The 17,618-nt window shown below is 34.9% G+C and overlaps 1 protein-coding gene across 1 annotated transcript in view; it reads right to left on the bottom strand.

Annotated features, from left to right (window-relative positions):
- The window catches only part of DENND2C (DENN domain containing 2C), a 69,451-nt gene that overhangs the window by 28,194 nt on the left and 23,639 nt on the right, over nucleotides 1–17,618 (bottom strand). Inside the window, exons 2-5 of the mRNA XM_032486984.1 lie at nucleotides 2,211–3,223; nucleotides 1,538–1,674; nucleotides 1,008–1,120; nucleotides 239–409 (exon numbers count right to left, since the gene is read on the bottom strand). Coding sequence (XP_032342875.1) covers nucleotides 239–409; nucleotides 1,008–1,120; nucleotides 1,538–1,674; nucleotides 2,211–3,034 — 1,245 coding nt within the window. The 5' untranslated portion in view covers nucleotides 3,035–3,223. The remainder of the gene's footprint in view (nucleotides 1–238; nucleotides 410–1,007; nucleotides 1,121–1,537; nucleotides 1,675–2,210; nucleotides 3,224–17,618) is intronic.

The following is a 17,618-nucleotide window of genomic DNA, read 5'->3' as shown; positions in this document are numbered from 1 at the left end:
GTGAAGCTCTCCATCTAACATCAATTTTCCAAGTCCACACACACACACAAACCTTGGCAAAAGCCCCATTCATGCATTTTTCTTGCATGAGCAAAATCTTAAAACTTAAGGCTGCTTTCCAAATCTTCTAATTCCAGTAGGTCAGTTCTAACCTATTATTCATTTCAGTCTAAATTTTATTCTCATTTATGGAAATGCTGAAGTAAGGATCAAAGAATAAAAGTACTAGAGTCCTTACTCTTGGAAGATTTTTCCTTTTCCTGTTTGCAACTTCTCCAGCTCGGAAAAGCTTCCATTCAGTTAAAGTGACGGGCAAAGTGGTATCCTTTGTGAGCTTTGACCATAAATAAGCTTGTGAGCTCTTCAGTTCCATAGTCTTCCGTTGAAAGAACTGAGGTTTGGGAGGAAGCTGAAAAAAACAGAAGATGTGCTGGTAAGGGTAAGATCATCTAGTTAATGCCTGCGTTCTCAAACAGTCAAAGATGTTCCAGAAAAATATTTGTCTTTCCATTAAAATCATCTCAAGTGAGGATACCATAATTTCTTTTTCAGCATTTGTAAAGAAGTTTCTTAGGTTTCTACTCCAAAATTCTTCTACAACAATGTAATTAAATTTCCAGAAAACAACGGCTCAGAGTCCTCATTAACTCAAGGCAGCCTTTGCTGTTAGGGGTGGTGAAGGCTTTCAGGGACCAGACAGGTAATTTAGGCCACAGGTTGATGTGAGACTATTAGGGAGCTGCGGTAACTATAGTGAACTAAAAAGTTCATGGCTCATCTAAAGGTGTTTACATTCAAATGTTTTGAAGTACTAAAAAACAAACAAAAACCCTCCTCAAAGCCAAAAAAAGATTTTGTGTTGCCCCTCAAAAAACAAAACAAAGAACAATAAAACCCACATTTAAATGCCTCTTAATTTTGGCCCCACTTAAGCCATTTAAACCCTTTTTTTGTAGGGATCATAAATAAGATTCTAATGTTTTCTTACACTAATTCTCTGCTTATACCTTGGGTGTTTTGAAAGTACTTTTAGGGGGTGGTAGCTTCCATGCTGAAGGGGATCTCCACATGGGCAAAGGCTGTACTGGAATATCTTCATACATATTTTCTTTGGTGGGATCTTGAAAAGTAATGGAAAAAAAATAGTTTAGAGGAACATAACTAAATGGAAACAAAGTGATTACACTTAAATGGAAAAGAAAGAGAGAACTGAATAAATACGTTCAGCTTTCTAACTCTACATTGCTATAGGTCTCCAAATCAATAGTTCTTTAAGTTCGCAAACCACTCAGGTGCCCAACCAAGCTGACAGAATTCTCAAAACACTATACTACAGACATCTACTTCTGAACTGAGCAGTCCACTAAACTAGTAAATTCCATCAGAGAATAAATGCATTTATACAACAAAAGTTTCAATATTAAAAAGAAAACTCTGGAACGAGACATGCTTGATTATAAAATGCCATACTATATAGTTAAGGGCCCCACCAAATACATACTCATTAAATTTAATTGCAAAGTGTATGGATACCTACATAAGATATCCTCATAAATATTGTCCTCAGACTGCGTGTAATAAAGTGCTGAGCTGGAATTTCTTCCAAGTTCTTTGTGAACCTTCCGTGAGTTCCGATTTCGAAAGTGCTGAATATCCTCATATTCAAAGGATTTCCTTAAGAAAGGAGACATATTTAAAGTTATATCTTTAAAAATTCTTCTTTAAATTGGTATGATAGACAGAAATTGATAAGTAAAGGACTTGTGTGCAAAATTACAAAGGTGTTTTATCAGATAACTAAAAGCAATAAACAAGGCTGATGCCCTATATGCACCATGAGAAAACTGGAGGCATTTAGCCAATTACATTCATGTTCTTCTTTGGGTATCTTTAGTAAATTCACTCCCTAAGGAAAAGTGAGGCTAAGAGCGGCATGCCCTAAATGAAGCGGAAGAAAGTAGCTTCCCTTGCACCTTTTTACAGACATGAAACAGAAGTTTTTCTACTGCTCTTATATCAGCAGATTGTCTTGGATATTACCTATACTTACAGTATTTCTCTTGTATGTATTTTCCCCTTGGGTTAACCAACATCTGTATAATCAAATTAGAGGTGTAACCCACACATGGAAATGGAAACTGGTTTGAGAAGCAAAAAGCAGCTCAACAGGAAAGTACTAATAAATCATTACCTATCAAATAAAAACATACCTTTTAGATCTCCCTCTGATTTTTCCACCATATTTCTTTAGTTCTGGTTCCTGAGAAGAGGCCAAAGAGGACTCTGCACAGGAATTATTTTCACAGTATTTTCTGTCACAGTTTGTTTCTTTACATGGTGTAACACCAGATTCAGATAAATATCTGAATGTCCTACGAGGTTTTGGCAAAGGATTTATAGAAGGTCCACATTCTTGTCCTTCAGGTTCAGAGTAAATATTTTCTAAGCTCTTCGTTATTCCATATGAACTATCCACAATTCTGAAGTTCAGTTCTTTTTCTGAAGAGTCACAATGTTCTAAAGCCAAATTTAAGACTTTATCTGGGGGAAGTGCTTCTATTTTCGTCCATAATATTTGCGAGGTATAGAAATTTCCCGGAGGTAATGAAGTCTCTGGATCCAAAACTTCTTTCAAGCTTTCAGTTTGTTTGACCCGAGAACATCCCATATTGGATTCTGATTCGTTTTTAGAGGGCTGTGCAGCATCAGGCTCACGTTTCTCACTTTCATCCTCACTCTGATCATGGCTTTTGGCATCTTCATTAATACCTAGATCAACATGTGGACAGTCGGTTACATCCAGCTTTTTGCCCTTTCCCTCAGCAACAGGATTTTTCTTAAGAAGGATCTCTTGATTACAGTTATTATATCTCACTCCGAAGTCCTTTGGATGCCACTTATCTGGATTAGGCACACCATTAGTTCTTCCTTCCCACTGAGAAATTTTTTGTTTGATGTTTTTGCAGTGGCTTCTTGACAATGTCTGAACAGCAGAACGAGAAAAACCAACATCCATGTTCCCAGTTGGGTGCATGACAAGCGAAGAATTTTACTAAGGCTCCATTGTAAGTAACTGAAATACTGTATTCTTTATCCTGTCAGTTAGAATCCAAACAATTCCAGTATTTCCCTTTCATCTTCAATGTGGAAATCTTTTTTTAAAAAGAAAAATGCTGGTCATCAGTCCTTGTTGAAAATGGCTGCAACTTTATCTTGAATAATCCTATTAAAATGAGACAAGAATATGTTAATACAGTTTTGTAATTTTCCAATTTAAACTCCACTAAAACACTGTCCACCTTATTCCCAAATGACTTATTTACATTGCATATGTAAAGATGTACCTGTAACCCATTAAGCAATTCAACTCCATAAATGCATCCCTAACATGGTGATATAATATTGCTGAGAAAATATTCCTTACGGTATTTCTTAAATTGTCTGCTTTAATGTTCTACCATATTTAATTTCATAAAGTTAGGTAGAATGAGGTTTTATAAGAGGTTACACATGCTAGCATATAATATTATTTTGTAATAAATCAACTCTTTATGAAACCTTGTCTTAATGAAATAAGGACCAACAGAATATCATAAAGTGCATACGGAAACACACCTCAAATAACTAAAGAGTTTATGTATATATCCAAAGGAAGAGCCAGATAGTATGGAAACACACCAAGAGCTGATTTCCTTCTCCAGTCCTATGCTGAGAGATAATATTAGCTCATCACATACCCTTATTTCAACTTTAGTATTAGTGCACATAGTGCTAAAGACAATCTGAAGTGCCATTAATTATCAGTAGCTTTGAAATGTAATAACCTATTTTGTCACTGACTGAACTTTCCACATCTCTGCTACCACACCCTGGACCCAAATCAGCAAAAATACTTACTGTCACTGTCACATTCCTTCCTTTCACATAGAGGCTTCACTCATTTGGGCCCATAAACTGTTTCCTCAAATGCAAAATTTGGCAGACACCTTTTTCCTATCAATTGAGTAAAGACCTGATCTCAAGTTCTACTGTATACTAGTTATAAATAGCAACTGATTCAATACTTCCTGAGGCAGGGGTCATCCTTCCTTGAGCTTTGTCTGTGTGGCCTCGATTAACAGGCAGGAAAATGTCTTGGCCCAGCACTGTCAGTGTAACTGACCAAAACTGATAACATACACAAAATTTACTCTAGGCAGAGGAACTGCTAATCAGGACTCCCATCAACTTTCAAAATTAAACCATTTCTACAAGTCTGTAGTAAAACCAGCTTCACTAGCAAATAAATTTTGCTAAAGGTTTGCTACAAAGAAAATCATTCTAAAAAACCTTAAGAAATTTAACTGATACGGGTGGAAAAACAAAAGCACCCAAAATATAAAAGCTGTTGTGCAGAACTCCTGATAAAACACTAACACAGAATGTGAATATCCAATCAGCTACTGCTCATTATTAAAACTCTGAAAATTTGTTTCTTGTTTCTGATGTTTACAGAGGATCCCTAAGGATTTCAGGGTGTCCTTGAGACTCAAGTTTTCTTCACTACAGACAAGATGGGAGTACTCTTCTCTCTCCTCAGAGCCTAGTCAAGGTTTTTGGCAGTCTTTGTTAACTCTTTCATTACTCTTCCCTTGTTAATGTGTTTTACTGACAAGTAAAAGATGAAAAGTGCCAGAGCTAAAACATGTTTAACTTGAAAACAATTTAATCTATGGAATTCACATATAAATACAAATGATGTGTACTGATGATGTTTTAGTGGCAAGAGGAGCTTAGCAACATGACACCCCTAACTAGGTAGGTATTATAAAGAGAAATGCTACTTTCTCCCAAATTTACGTATCAACACATTGTAGCTTTCAAAAAATGACAAATTATATCAAAAACCAAGTTTTAATGTAACTTAATTAGATCAGTGCTTATATTGATATCATAGAGAATCTGTCTTTATACCTGATTTCAGTTCTAATTTTTGCCAAATTAACTTAAAAGTCTTTACAGTGTGGCTTGCCTATTCTTACATGTGAGTTGTGATTTTTGTCCCATCCAAAAACTGATCGCTCGCCAAATGAGGAGTTAACATCAGTTTTTTTTCTTACAAGTATCTCACATCTGGCTGTCCTTTTGACCTAATTACCTTATGAGCCACTCTGCTCCCCAGCAACTCCCCCGTGGCTCTCCTAGCCTGCAAGACCTTAATATGCCATCCCTCACCTCCCCAGTTTCTTGCCTTGATCTCTGCTATCAGCAGACATTCTGATCCCTAAGTGCTGGCTCTGCGTTCAAGTCCTAGATCTCTCCAAGCTTCATTTTTTGAAAACTCCCTAAAGCCAACTCATTCGCATTTTTTTCCCTCGAGGCTGTTTTCTCAAGCTTGCCTCAACAATCTAAGAGAAACACAGGTTGAGAAAAATACAACAGCTTCAACGATTTTTAAAACTTTGTTTCTTCTCTTAATACCACAAAATGAGTCAAAAACTTCTCCAACTATTAAGTCAGGCAGGACTCACAGAGCTCGCAATAACAATGGGCAACTTCAAGAGAAGAAACAGCAACAGTCACTCACTTCCTCACGTGAGCAAAAGAATAAATATGAAAAAAATCAAGCATGACTTTAAAAGTACAATAAAATAGAATGCTTGGAGTAAAGGGTACTAATCACAATATTTTACATTCTTTGTTCCCAAAGAGGTGAGTCTTATTAATGTCCTTTTGTTTTTTTTTCTATTGCTTTCCTGAGTATTTACTTTCACCCAAGAAATACGTCAACTCTAGTTTATCAGCATAAGATGTAATTTCTAGTATAACCTATCATATATAGGATTCTCTGTTCTTAGCATATTAAAAGAAACCAATCTAAATTCATTCAGATAAGTGAAATTTTCTTTGAGAAAGAGAATATTAATGCTCTATTTTACTAGCTCAAGACTACACAGGGAAAGTTCCTCACTCCAAATCCTTTAAAGTATTTTATTTGATTAAATATAATGTGATAAAATAGAAAGCATTTGGAACATTCTAAAACTGATAAAAGGGTATACATTTTTTTTCTTTTTTTACAATTTGTGTTTATTACACATGCATGTTTGGGCTCCATAAGCATTGTAGCCACTGTGAGTATGTGGTAGTGGTGTAGGATATATATAGTTCTTTCATACAATCTAAATGTTTAATCAGAATATTCTATTCCAAAATTCATTAAAAATATAGCAATGCACTATCCATTGTAAATCATTTTACCTATCAAATCTGGCATTGACTTTTTTTTCATTTTTCAGTTTTATTAAGTAGAATTGTTACAATTTGACTGCACATATACAATATATTGCATGTAAGTACATATACACAATATACTGCACATATTTTTAAAATTTACATATATGTACTGTTCATTGTTTTTAAGAATGTTTAGAGCTTTAGCTTTTTAAACTTACATAGTTACCAAAGGAAAAAAGCCAACCACAAAATAATAATTAATTCAAAGAGATATATACGCCTCACTATTAACAGCAACATCATTTATAATTGCCAAGATATGGAAGCGTCCTAAGTGCGCAGCAATAGATGAATGGATAAAGAAGATGCAGCATCTATACACAACGGAAGACAACTCACCCACAAGAAAGAAGGATATTTTGCCATTTGCAGCCATTCACTCACTTTTTTTTTTCACTTCAAAAACCAGAATTTTCTAACTGGCATAAACATTTCCATTGCATCAAAAACAACAAAATACCTAGAAATAAACTTAACCAAAGAAGTTACCTATGCTGTGAAAACTGTAAAACACTGATGAAGGAAACTGAAGATGATATAAAGAAATGGAAGGATATCTCGTGCTCTTGGATTGGAAGAACCAACATTATCAAAATGGCCATACTACCCAAAGCAATCCACAGATTCAATGCAACCCCTGTCAAAATACCCACGACATTCTTCACAGAACTAGAACAAACAATTCCAAAATTTTATTGAACCATAAAAGACCCCAAAAATGCCAAAGGAATCTTTTTTATTTCCTTTCTTCTTTTTGTTCTCTTTTCTTATGGTTTGATGACTAGAGAAGTTCCTTTAACATTTGTTGTAAAGTTGGTTTGGTGGTGCTGAATTCTTTTAGCTTTTGTCCGTGAAGCTTTTGATTTCTCCATCAAATCTGAACGAGAGCCTTGCTGGATAGAGTATTCTTGGTTGTAAACTTTTCCCTTTCATTATTTTAAATATATCATTCCACTCTCTTCTGGCCTGTAGAGTTCTTGCTGAAAAGTCAGCTGATAACCTTATGGGAGGTTCCCTTGTATGTTATATGTTGCTTTTCTCTTGCTAATTTTAATATTTTCTCCTTATTCTTATTTTTTGTCAATATGATTACTAAAAAGGGTATACTTCTAAGTGGTTAATTTTTTGTTAAGTGATTTTTACCTCAATTAGAAAGAAAACTGATGACAAGGACCAGGAAGACTCCCACTTCCAGCATGACTGAATAATTGGACTAGACTTGCCTTCCCAACACAAAAAATATAAAACTGGACTTACATGTAAAACAAGTGCTTTCAGATATTGGATAACAACACAGGACTGTGATCCCTGAAAGCAGGAAAACAAATGAGGCGGGCACCAAGATATCTCAGCTTTCACCCTGGAGGCTCTCTTCAGAAAACAGCACAACCTTGCTGAGTTAAGGATAAAGAGATCAGACTTTGGAGGGGCAAAGGCAAACAGAATGTTCAGGGTAGGGTATCAGAAAGGAGGGAGCAACACAGAGAAAAAGCTCCAGAAATCTACATAGGATCTACTTGAGTCTGGGGCTGAATACTACACTGGTAATGCATAGGGTAACAATGCATGCGGCTGGACAACAAATTACTGGGAAATAACAACTGCGGGGACCCTATAAGCTGACTAATACCCAGAGTTCACAAGGGTCTGGGAAATGTTCAACTTCCAATGATCTATGGAAGAGAGGCCTTGTCAAACACCCAGCCCTAATTCAGTAGAGACAGTAGGAGGTCATGGCTTGCCAGCGGGACTAAACTGGCCCTAGAGTGAAGGCTACTTTAGAGCCACCATAACAAAGCTTTTAAAAAGCCCTGAAAGGATCAAGTTGATTCATAAGTAATTCAAATACCCACAGAAACAAAAGTTAATAATTTTTACACAAAGACAACAAAATCCAGACACATCACATTGTAACAATTACAATGCTCAGCATCCAATCAAAATTAATAAAATGCAAAGAAGCCTGAAAATGAGACCCATGATCAGGAGAAAAATCAGAAGATTCAGAACCAAAAATGACAGCCATGACAGAGTTGGGAGACAAGAACTGCAAGTCAAATATTTTAAATACATTCATCAACTTATAGGAAAACATGAATGTAATGAGTAGAGAAAAGAAAAACATAAAAAAAGAAAATAAATGGAACTTCTGAAGCTTAAAAATACCCCACCTGAAATGAAAAATTCACTGGATGATTTCAACAGCAGATTTTAGATACTGCAGAAGAAATGCTCAATGAAGTTGAATAAGAAGCAATAGAAACTGTCAAAAACTAAAATAAGAACTGAAGCATGGAGAGAAGAAATGACTAACACAAAAACAAAAGTATCACTGGGATCAAGTAGTTTACCTTACATATAAATAGGAATCCCAGAGTGAAGGGGTGGGGAGGCAGAAAACAAATATTTCAAGAAACAATTGCTGAAATTTTTCTAAATTTAATGAAAACTATTAACCCATAGATCCAAGAAGGTCAATACATTGCAAAAAGATAAATACAAGGAAACCCTTATCAAGGCAAACTACAATCGAATTGCTGAAAACCAGTGACAAAGAGAAAATTCTTAAGTAGCCAGAGGGAAAAAAGTATATTACTTATAGGGACAACAAGGCAAGCCAGAAAGCAATGGAAAATATTTAAAGTGCTGAGGGGAAAAACTGTGAATCTAGAATTCTGGACATATCCCTCAAGATGAAGGTGAAATAAAGACATTTTCAGTTAAATAAAACTGTTGCAAATTTGTCAACAGCAGACCTGCACTCAGGGCTAGTGACATAATTTGTGGGTCCCAGAGCAAACTGAAAATGTGGGGCCCCTTGTTCAAAATGAAGTAAATAAAGCTTTTTCCTTTTTTCTGCAGTCTCCCTTTCAACTCGTCATGGTGTTTTTAATTTTCATGTTTTATGTAAAAAATTAAAAATTTATATTATTAGCATGAGTTTTGCCATTCATCTATATATTGTATGATGTCATTTTAAATGAAAATATCAGAGCATTGTTTTAACTTATATGTGGAAGTACTGAAAGTACACAATTCCTATTTCATGGTCTGTCTTGAATGATGCCTTGAGTTGGCCACAAGAGGCAAATATAACCAGATTCAGGAAGGTTGGCAGGAGGAAGAGAGGGTCCCTTCAGACATAGGAACCAGCCAAGAGAATGTAAAACGCAAATTCAAAGATAAAATTATCAGAATTTCAAGATGGCTACCTCAGAGTATAAAACGCCACACGACCCCTGTAAGTGCAGGACCCTGTGCAACGACACTGCTCATATGTCCATGACACTGGCCCAGCTTACTCCGTAAGAAATGTTAAAGTCACCCAAGTTAAAGAAAAATGATACCAGATGGAAATGTGGCTATAAACAAAGGAATGATGAGAATCAAAAATGCTACACATGGGTAAATAAAAAATATTTATTTTTCTCATTATTAGTCTCTTTATAAAATGACTGACTATTTAAAGTAAATATAATAATGCATTGTGGAATTTAAAACAATGTGGAAGTAAAATATAAAACAAGAGCACAAGGGAGGGGGAAAATGGAAGTACAGCACTGTAAGTTTCTTACTTTATATATGAAGTGGTGCATTATTTGAAGAGTACAGACTGAACTTGTATGTTGTAAACCTAAAACAACCACTAAAAAAAAAAAAAAGAGCAACAGCCAATAGTTAATAAAAAAGAACAAATGGAATTCTAAAAAATATTCAGTGCAGAACAAGATAGGGGAGTGAGAAGAGGAAGAATACAAGAACAACTACCAAAAAAATACATGAGACAAACAAAATGAATAGCAAGATGGTACACTTAAACTTGACCATATCAATACTTATGTGAAATGTAAATGAGCAAAGCTTTAAATAAAACGCAAAGATTATCAAACCCGATAAAAAAAAAAAGACCTAATTCTATGCTTCTATAAAAATTGCACTTCAAACATAAGGACATAGATCTGGTTAAAGTAAAGAGATACACACACTAAAGTAAACTCTATCATAAGAACACTGTATTGGCTGGCTATATTAATATCAGACTCCTGGGCAAGAAATATTAGCATAAATAAAGAGCGACATATCAAATAGGTAACAGAGTCAATTCGTCAAAAAGCTCTAACAATCCTAAATGTTCATGTACCTAAAAGAATTTCAAAGTGCAAGAAGCAAAAACTGTCAGAACTAAACAAATGGACAGATCTACAATTTTAGTGAGGACTTCATTACTCTTCATAACAGTAATTGACAGAAAAATAGACAGAAAATCAGTAAATAAATAAGACTTGAATACTACTATCAATCAACTTGACTTAAGTGACATTTAGGAACACTACTTCCAGCAACAATAGAATTCAAGTATACATGGAAAATTTACCAACAGACCATATGTTGGGCCATAAAATAAGACCCTGATAAATTTAAAAGGACTGAAATCATTCAAAGAATGTTTTCTAACCCACAATGGAACTGAATAAGAAATCCGCTCTAAACCAAAAGATATCTGGAAAATCCCAAAATGAAACAAATGCCTATATTAAAAAAAAAGTTTAAAAACAATGAATGAGGATATTATCTTAGTGTTTTAATTTGGAACACATTTTATCCCACTAAGCTTCAAGTTATTATTCTATATTTCTCTTCAGATTAAACGCTCTAGCTTAAGATTGTTTGAATTACTTGACTGCCAGTCTGGCACAGAATGTACCATCCTTTTCAATATTGTATTTTTCTAAACCCTGCAGTGAAATTTGAGTGTCATCATTCCACTTACTATCTGAAACATGAATGATTTAAGATTCTCCCTTAAGAAGGAAAAAAACAAATCCAAAGCAAGCAGAAGAAGGAAATAATAAAGAGTGAATATTGATGAAATAGTGACAGATGAACAGAAAAATCAATGAAACAAAAAAGTTATTTGAAAAAAAGCAATAAACTGAAAAATGTCTAGGTAGACTGAACAAATAAAAAGAAAGAAAAAGCACAAATTAACAATATCAGGAACAAAAAAGAGGGCATCAATGCAGATCCCAAAACCTCTGGAAAGTAAGCCCCACTGGCCTTCAACGACAAACATTCTGGGGACTTGTCTTCCTGGCACAAGACCCCCAGTTTTTAATCAAAATTTAAAAAATCTTTTAAATTAACTTTTAAGTAAATATAGAGATACTCAGAATTCCTATATCTTCTTGTGTCAGTTTTCATAACCTGTATCTTTCAAGAAATTTGTCCATTTAAGTTGTCATATTTACTAGCATAAATTTATTCATAATAGTCCTTTACATTGTTTAATGTGGGGCAACTGGGCAGGGACACAGCCCCACTCACCACCAGGGGCCTGTAGCCAGATACCTAGGAATCCAGTTTCACTACCAATGAACAGGCACCAGGCCCAGAACCCTCTGGGTCTCAGGTCTGTCCACCAGCAAGTCTGCTCTAGTTTAGACCTGCATCATCCACCAGCAGGCAGACACTAGCCCCAGGACAACTGCAGTCCCGCAGCCTGCCATGGCAGGACTCAGTCTATCTACCAGCAGGCCAGCACCAGCCTTGGGACAGGCTAGAGAATGGCCCTGTTCACCAGCAGGCTAACACAAGCTTTGCGACACCCTGGACCCCACAGGCAACTGGTCAGGAAAAAGTCTGGCCCACCAGTGGTCCAACACCAGCTCTGGAACACCTGGGTTCTGCAGCCAGGCCCCACGACTAAGCTCTGCCTGCTGGTGGGCCAGCACTAGTCCCAAGATGTGGCTTCAGCCACTGGTGGGTGGGCATCAGCCTCAGGATCTCCTAGACCCCGATTCCATCCACTAATGAGCCAGCACTAGCCCTGGGGACCCCAACTGACTCACGACTCAGCGCTGCCAAACAGCAGCCAGTAGCCTCCTAAAAAGCAGGGCTTGACAAGCAACCAACTGGGGGCCAGCCATGCCTACAAGACTGCCCACAGTAGCCAGCTCGCCACAACAGAAGGATCCCTAACACACTAGGCCACAAAACAAACTGTGGTAATTTTAAGAAAATTCAAATCATGTCAAGCATTTTTTCTGACCACAATGCTATGAGATTGGAAATCAACTACAACAAAAAAAAACTGCAAAAAACACAAACATGTGGAAGCTAAGCAACATGCTACACAACCAATGGCTGAATGAGAAAATCAAACAAGAAATTTAAAACCTAGAGACAAATGTAAAAGAAAATAAAATGCAAAAGCTATGGGGAGTTTATAATGATACAAGCCTAACTCAAGAAACAAAAATCTCAAACAAAAAAACCTAATGTTACTCCTAAAGGAACTAGGCAAAGAAGAACAAATGATTATAAATCAATAAAAAAATGTTAAAAAAAAAATAATGAGACACAATAACCCAAAAAAAAAAAAAAAAAAAAGAACAAACAAAACCCAAAGTTAGTAATAGGAAAGAAACCATAAAGATCAGAGCAGAAATAAATGAAATAGAAACTAAAAAAACAACAGAAAAGATCAATGAAAATAAGAGATGGTTCTTTGAAAAGATAAAACAAAACTGATGAACCTTTAGCCAGTTTCATCAAGAAAAAAGAGAGGGCCCAAATCAATAAAAACAGAAATGGAAAGGAGAAGTTACATCTGGCACCACAGAAATACAAAGGATCATAAAAGATTACTACAAACAACTATATGCCAATAAAACGAGCAACATGGAAGAAATGGACAAATTCCTAGAAATGTACAATTTCCCAAGACTGAACCAGGAAAAAATAGAAAGTACAGATTAAAAAAAAGTAATGAAATTGAATAAGAGATTTAAAAAAAAAAAAACTCCCAACAAACAAAAGTACAGTACCAGGTGACTTCACAGGTGAATTCTACCAAAAATTTACAGAGGAGTCAACACCTATCTTTCTTAAACTATTCCCAAAAATTGCAGAGGAAAGAACATTTCCAAACTTATTCTATGAAGCCAGCATCACTCTGATACCAAAACGAAAAATATCATACAAAAAGAAAATTACAAGCCAACATCACTGATGAACATGGATGCAAAAATCCTCAATAAAATATTAGCAAACAGAATTCAACAATACATTAAAAGAATTAGACACTATGATCAAGTGGGATTTATCCCAGGGATGTAAGGATGGTTCAAAATCTGAAAATCAATCAATGTGATACACCACATTAACAAATTGAAGAATGAAAACCACATGATCACCTCAATAGATGCAGAAAAAGCTTTGACAGAATTCAGCATCCATTTATTTTTTAAAAAGTCTCCAGAAAGTGGGTTTAGAAGGGAACATAGTTCAATATAACAAAGGCCACATATGATAAGCCCATAGCTAACAGCATACTCAATGATGAAAAGCTTAAAGCACTTCTTCTAATATCAGGAACAAAAGTGTCCATTATTGCCACTTTTATTCAACAGTATTGGAAGTATTAGCCATCAGACAAGAAAAGGAAATAAAAGAACCCATATTGGAAAGGAGGAGGTAAAACTGTCACTGTTTAATGATGACACGATAGAGCTTATGAATGAATTCAGTAAAATTGTAGGATACAGAACTAATATACAGAAACCTGTTGCATTTCTATAAACAAACAACAAACTACCAGAAAGAGAAATTAAGGAAACAATTCCATTTACAATCACATCAAAAAGAATAAAATACCTAGGAAAAAAACCTATCTAAGGAGGTAAAAGACCTGTACTCTGAAAACTGAGACACTGATGAAAGAAAATGAATTAACAGAAAATGATGAAAAGATACATCGTATTCATGGACAGGAAGAATTAATACTATTAAAATTGACCATACTACCCAAGGCAATCTACAGATTCAATGTAAATTACCAATGGCATTTCTCACAGAACCAGAACAAATAATTTAAAAAAAAATTTTAAATTTGTATAGAAACATAAAATACCCAGAATAGCCAAAACAACCTTGAGAAAGAAGAACAGATCTGAAGGTATCATGGTCCATGACTTCAGACTATATTTCAAAGTTACGGCAATCAAATATGGTACTGGCACAAAAACAGATAACATATCAATGGAACAGAATAGGCAGCCCAGAAATAAACCACACACCTATGGTCAATTAATCTACAACAAAGGAGGCAAGAATACACAATGGAGAAAAGACAGTCTTTTCAATAAGCAGTGCTGGGAAGACTGAAGAGCTATATGTAAAAGTATGAAATCAGAACATTTTCTAATACCATATACGAAAAAAAAATCAGAATGTGGAGGGATAAACTACGAGTTTGGGAATAGCAGATACAAACTACTTTACACAAAATAGATAAACAACAAGGTCTTAACTGTATAGCACAGGCAACTATATTCAATAGCTTGTAATAACCTATAATGAAAAAGAATATATATATGTGTAACTGAATCACTATGCTGTACACCAGAAACTAACACAACATGGTAAGTCAACCATCCTTCAATAAAAAAATACAAAAGAAAGAAATAAAATGAAGATTTAAATCAAAATATTAAAGAAAATAACTCAAAATGGATTAAAGACCTAGACCTAAGACCAGAAACCATAAGAAGACCTAGGAGAAAACACAGGCAGAACACTTTTGACATAAATCATAGCAATATTTTTCTGGCTCTGTCTCCTAGGGCAAAGGAAACAAAAGCAAAAATAAACAAATGGGACCTAATTAATCTTAAAAGATTTTGCACAGCAAAGGAAACTATTGAGAAAACAAAAAGACAGCATTCTGAACAGGAGAAAATAACTGCGAAAGATATGACCAATAAGGGGTTAATATTCAAAATATATAAACAGCTTATATAACTCAACATCAAGAAATGAAACAACCCAATTAAAAATGAGCCAATGACCTGTATAGCCTACTTTCCAAAGAAGACATATCGATGGCCAACAGGCACATGAAAAGATGCTCAACATCATTAATCATTAGAGAAATGCAAAATAAAACACAACGAGATACTACCTCACACATGTCAGAATGGCTATCAACAAAAAGACCACAAATAATAAACATTGGTGAGGATGTGGAGAAAAGGGAACCCTTGTACACTGCTGATGGGAATGGAAATTGGTGCAGTCACTGTGGAAAACCGTGTGGAGGTTTCTCAAAAAACTGAAAACAGAACTCCCATATGATTCAGCAATTCCACTCCTGGGTATACATCTGGAAAAAACAAAAACTGCTCATAGCAGTTTTATTTACTACAGCCAAGATATGGAAGCAACCGAACTGCCCAACAACAGATGACTGGATAAAGAGGAGGATGTGGTAATATATATGCAATGGAATAGTACTCAGTCATAAAAAAGAGTGAAATTTTGCCATCTGCAGCAACAAGGATGGACCTGGAGGGTACTATGCTCAGTGAAATAAGAGAGCGAGAGACAAATGCTGTATATTAGCACTTACATCTGTAATCTAAAACAAACTAGTGAATATCACAAAAAAGAGACACACACATACAGGGATGAAACTAGTGGTTACCACTAGGGAGAGGGGCAAGATAGGGATGGAGTTTAAGAGGTACAAACTACTATATATAAAATAAATAAGCTATAAGATATTTTGTACAGTATAAGGAATATAGGCAATATTTATATATAATATAAATATATATTTAATATAATATATATTATAAATGGAATGTAACCTATAAAAATTCTGAATCACTATGCTGTACATATGAAATTAATATCATATTGTAAATCAACTCTACCTCAAAAAACAGATGCAGAAAAAGCATTTAAAAAAAATTCACGACCACTTATAACTGTAAAGAAAAACCCTTCAGCAAATTAGAAATTAAATTTCCACAATCTCATAAAGGATATCTATGAAAAAACTACTGGAAATATCCTACCAGGTGGTAAAAGATTGAACACCTTTCCATTAAGATTGGGAAAAAAGGCAAGGATGTCTTCTTTTCCCACTTTTATTCAACACTTTATGAGAAGTCATAATCAACGGCCTAAGCAAGGAAAGTTAAATAAAAGGCATTCAGATTGGAAAAGAAGTAAAGGGTTTTTTGGGGGGTTTTTTTTGCAAACAACATGACTATATATTTAATCGCAAGAAATCTACAATTACAAACTGCTAGAATTCATTAGAGAATTTAGCAAGGTCTCAGGATACTTGGACAATATATAAGAATTAATTGTACTTATATATCCTGAGGGTAAATTATTGGAAGATGAAATTTAAAATAACACTTAAGGTAGCATGAAAAAAACAGGAAATAGGAATACAAGACTTATACACTGAAAAGATACTGCTGAGAAAAAAATTAAAGAATAATTAAACAAAGAGATACATCACATCAATGAACTAAAAGATTCAATTTTGTTAAGCTATCAAATTCTCTCAAATTCATCTGTAGATTCATCACAATCCTAATCAAAGTTACAATGCAGTTTCAGTTCATCTATCTCCTTTCATCCACATAACAACCTTGATTATTACTATATAATATACGATTGCATACATTTTTATTGGTGAGGATACTTATGCTTACAGAAGATAAATGAACTGCCCAGGTTACAAAGCCCAAGGGTTTCTTCTATATCACAGCTATTGTTAAAAACTTGACAGTTCAGTTTATTTCAACTTGTTTTTCCTCTGCCAGAGCCAGAGCCACTGAGCTGTCTAATTGCTTCCCATGCCAAAAAAAGAGAAAAAAGAAAGAAAAAGCCAACAGGATTTAATTTCCTGAATCTTAGTGCTTTAAGGGAAAACACTGCCAATGTCAAATTTAAAAATAAAAGGCCTCCTTTATTGAAGTTAGTGCCCCTCAAAGCAGGTGCTTACTGGTCTTCTGTATCCTTAATAATGAAGTGACAATCATTTAATTAAATAGTGTTAATAAACTTGTGACCACAGTAAGCAAAGTCCAAACCTAATGAATTTCACTTTGGGGACAACTTGACTAACTTTCAGTAAAATAATCTATTCAATTTTCACATAAGGCTTACTGTTTGGCTGCAAAGGAAGTTTTGGACTTAACAAGGGTTCATATTTGTAATGAATTTCAGACCTTCTGGAAACAGTGAATGTATGCTGGATAGGATATGTTAATTTTTCTAGACAAAAATCACTTTTATTCAAGCCTAAATTAAATAGAACCAGTATTCCTTTTCTCTGAGCAACAGATTTTGAACAGGAAATCTAAAACAACCTGTCATACAACCATATTCTTAAACATCTAAATAATCTGATATTTCTTCCTCATAAATGCTTTTAGCCTCAAAGAATACTGTACTATTCACTTCAGATTTACCTTAAGCTCTTAGCTCTTCCTTTGTCCTAGAAAAATAAGGGGCTTGGGTGTAGATGCCTATTTTTTTTA

Source organism: Camelus ferus, chromosome 9, assembly GCF_009834535.1.
Source record: "Camelus ferus isolate YT-003-E chromosome 9, BCGSAC_Cfer_1.0, whole genome shotgun sequence".
NCBI lineage: Eukaryota > Metazoa > Chordata > Mammalia > Artiodactyla > Camelidae > Camelus > Camelus ferus.
This window is presented reverse-complemented; position numbering and strand designations above follow the sequence as displayed.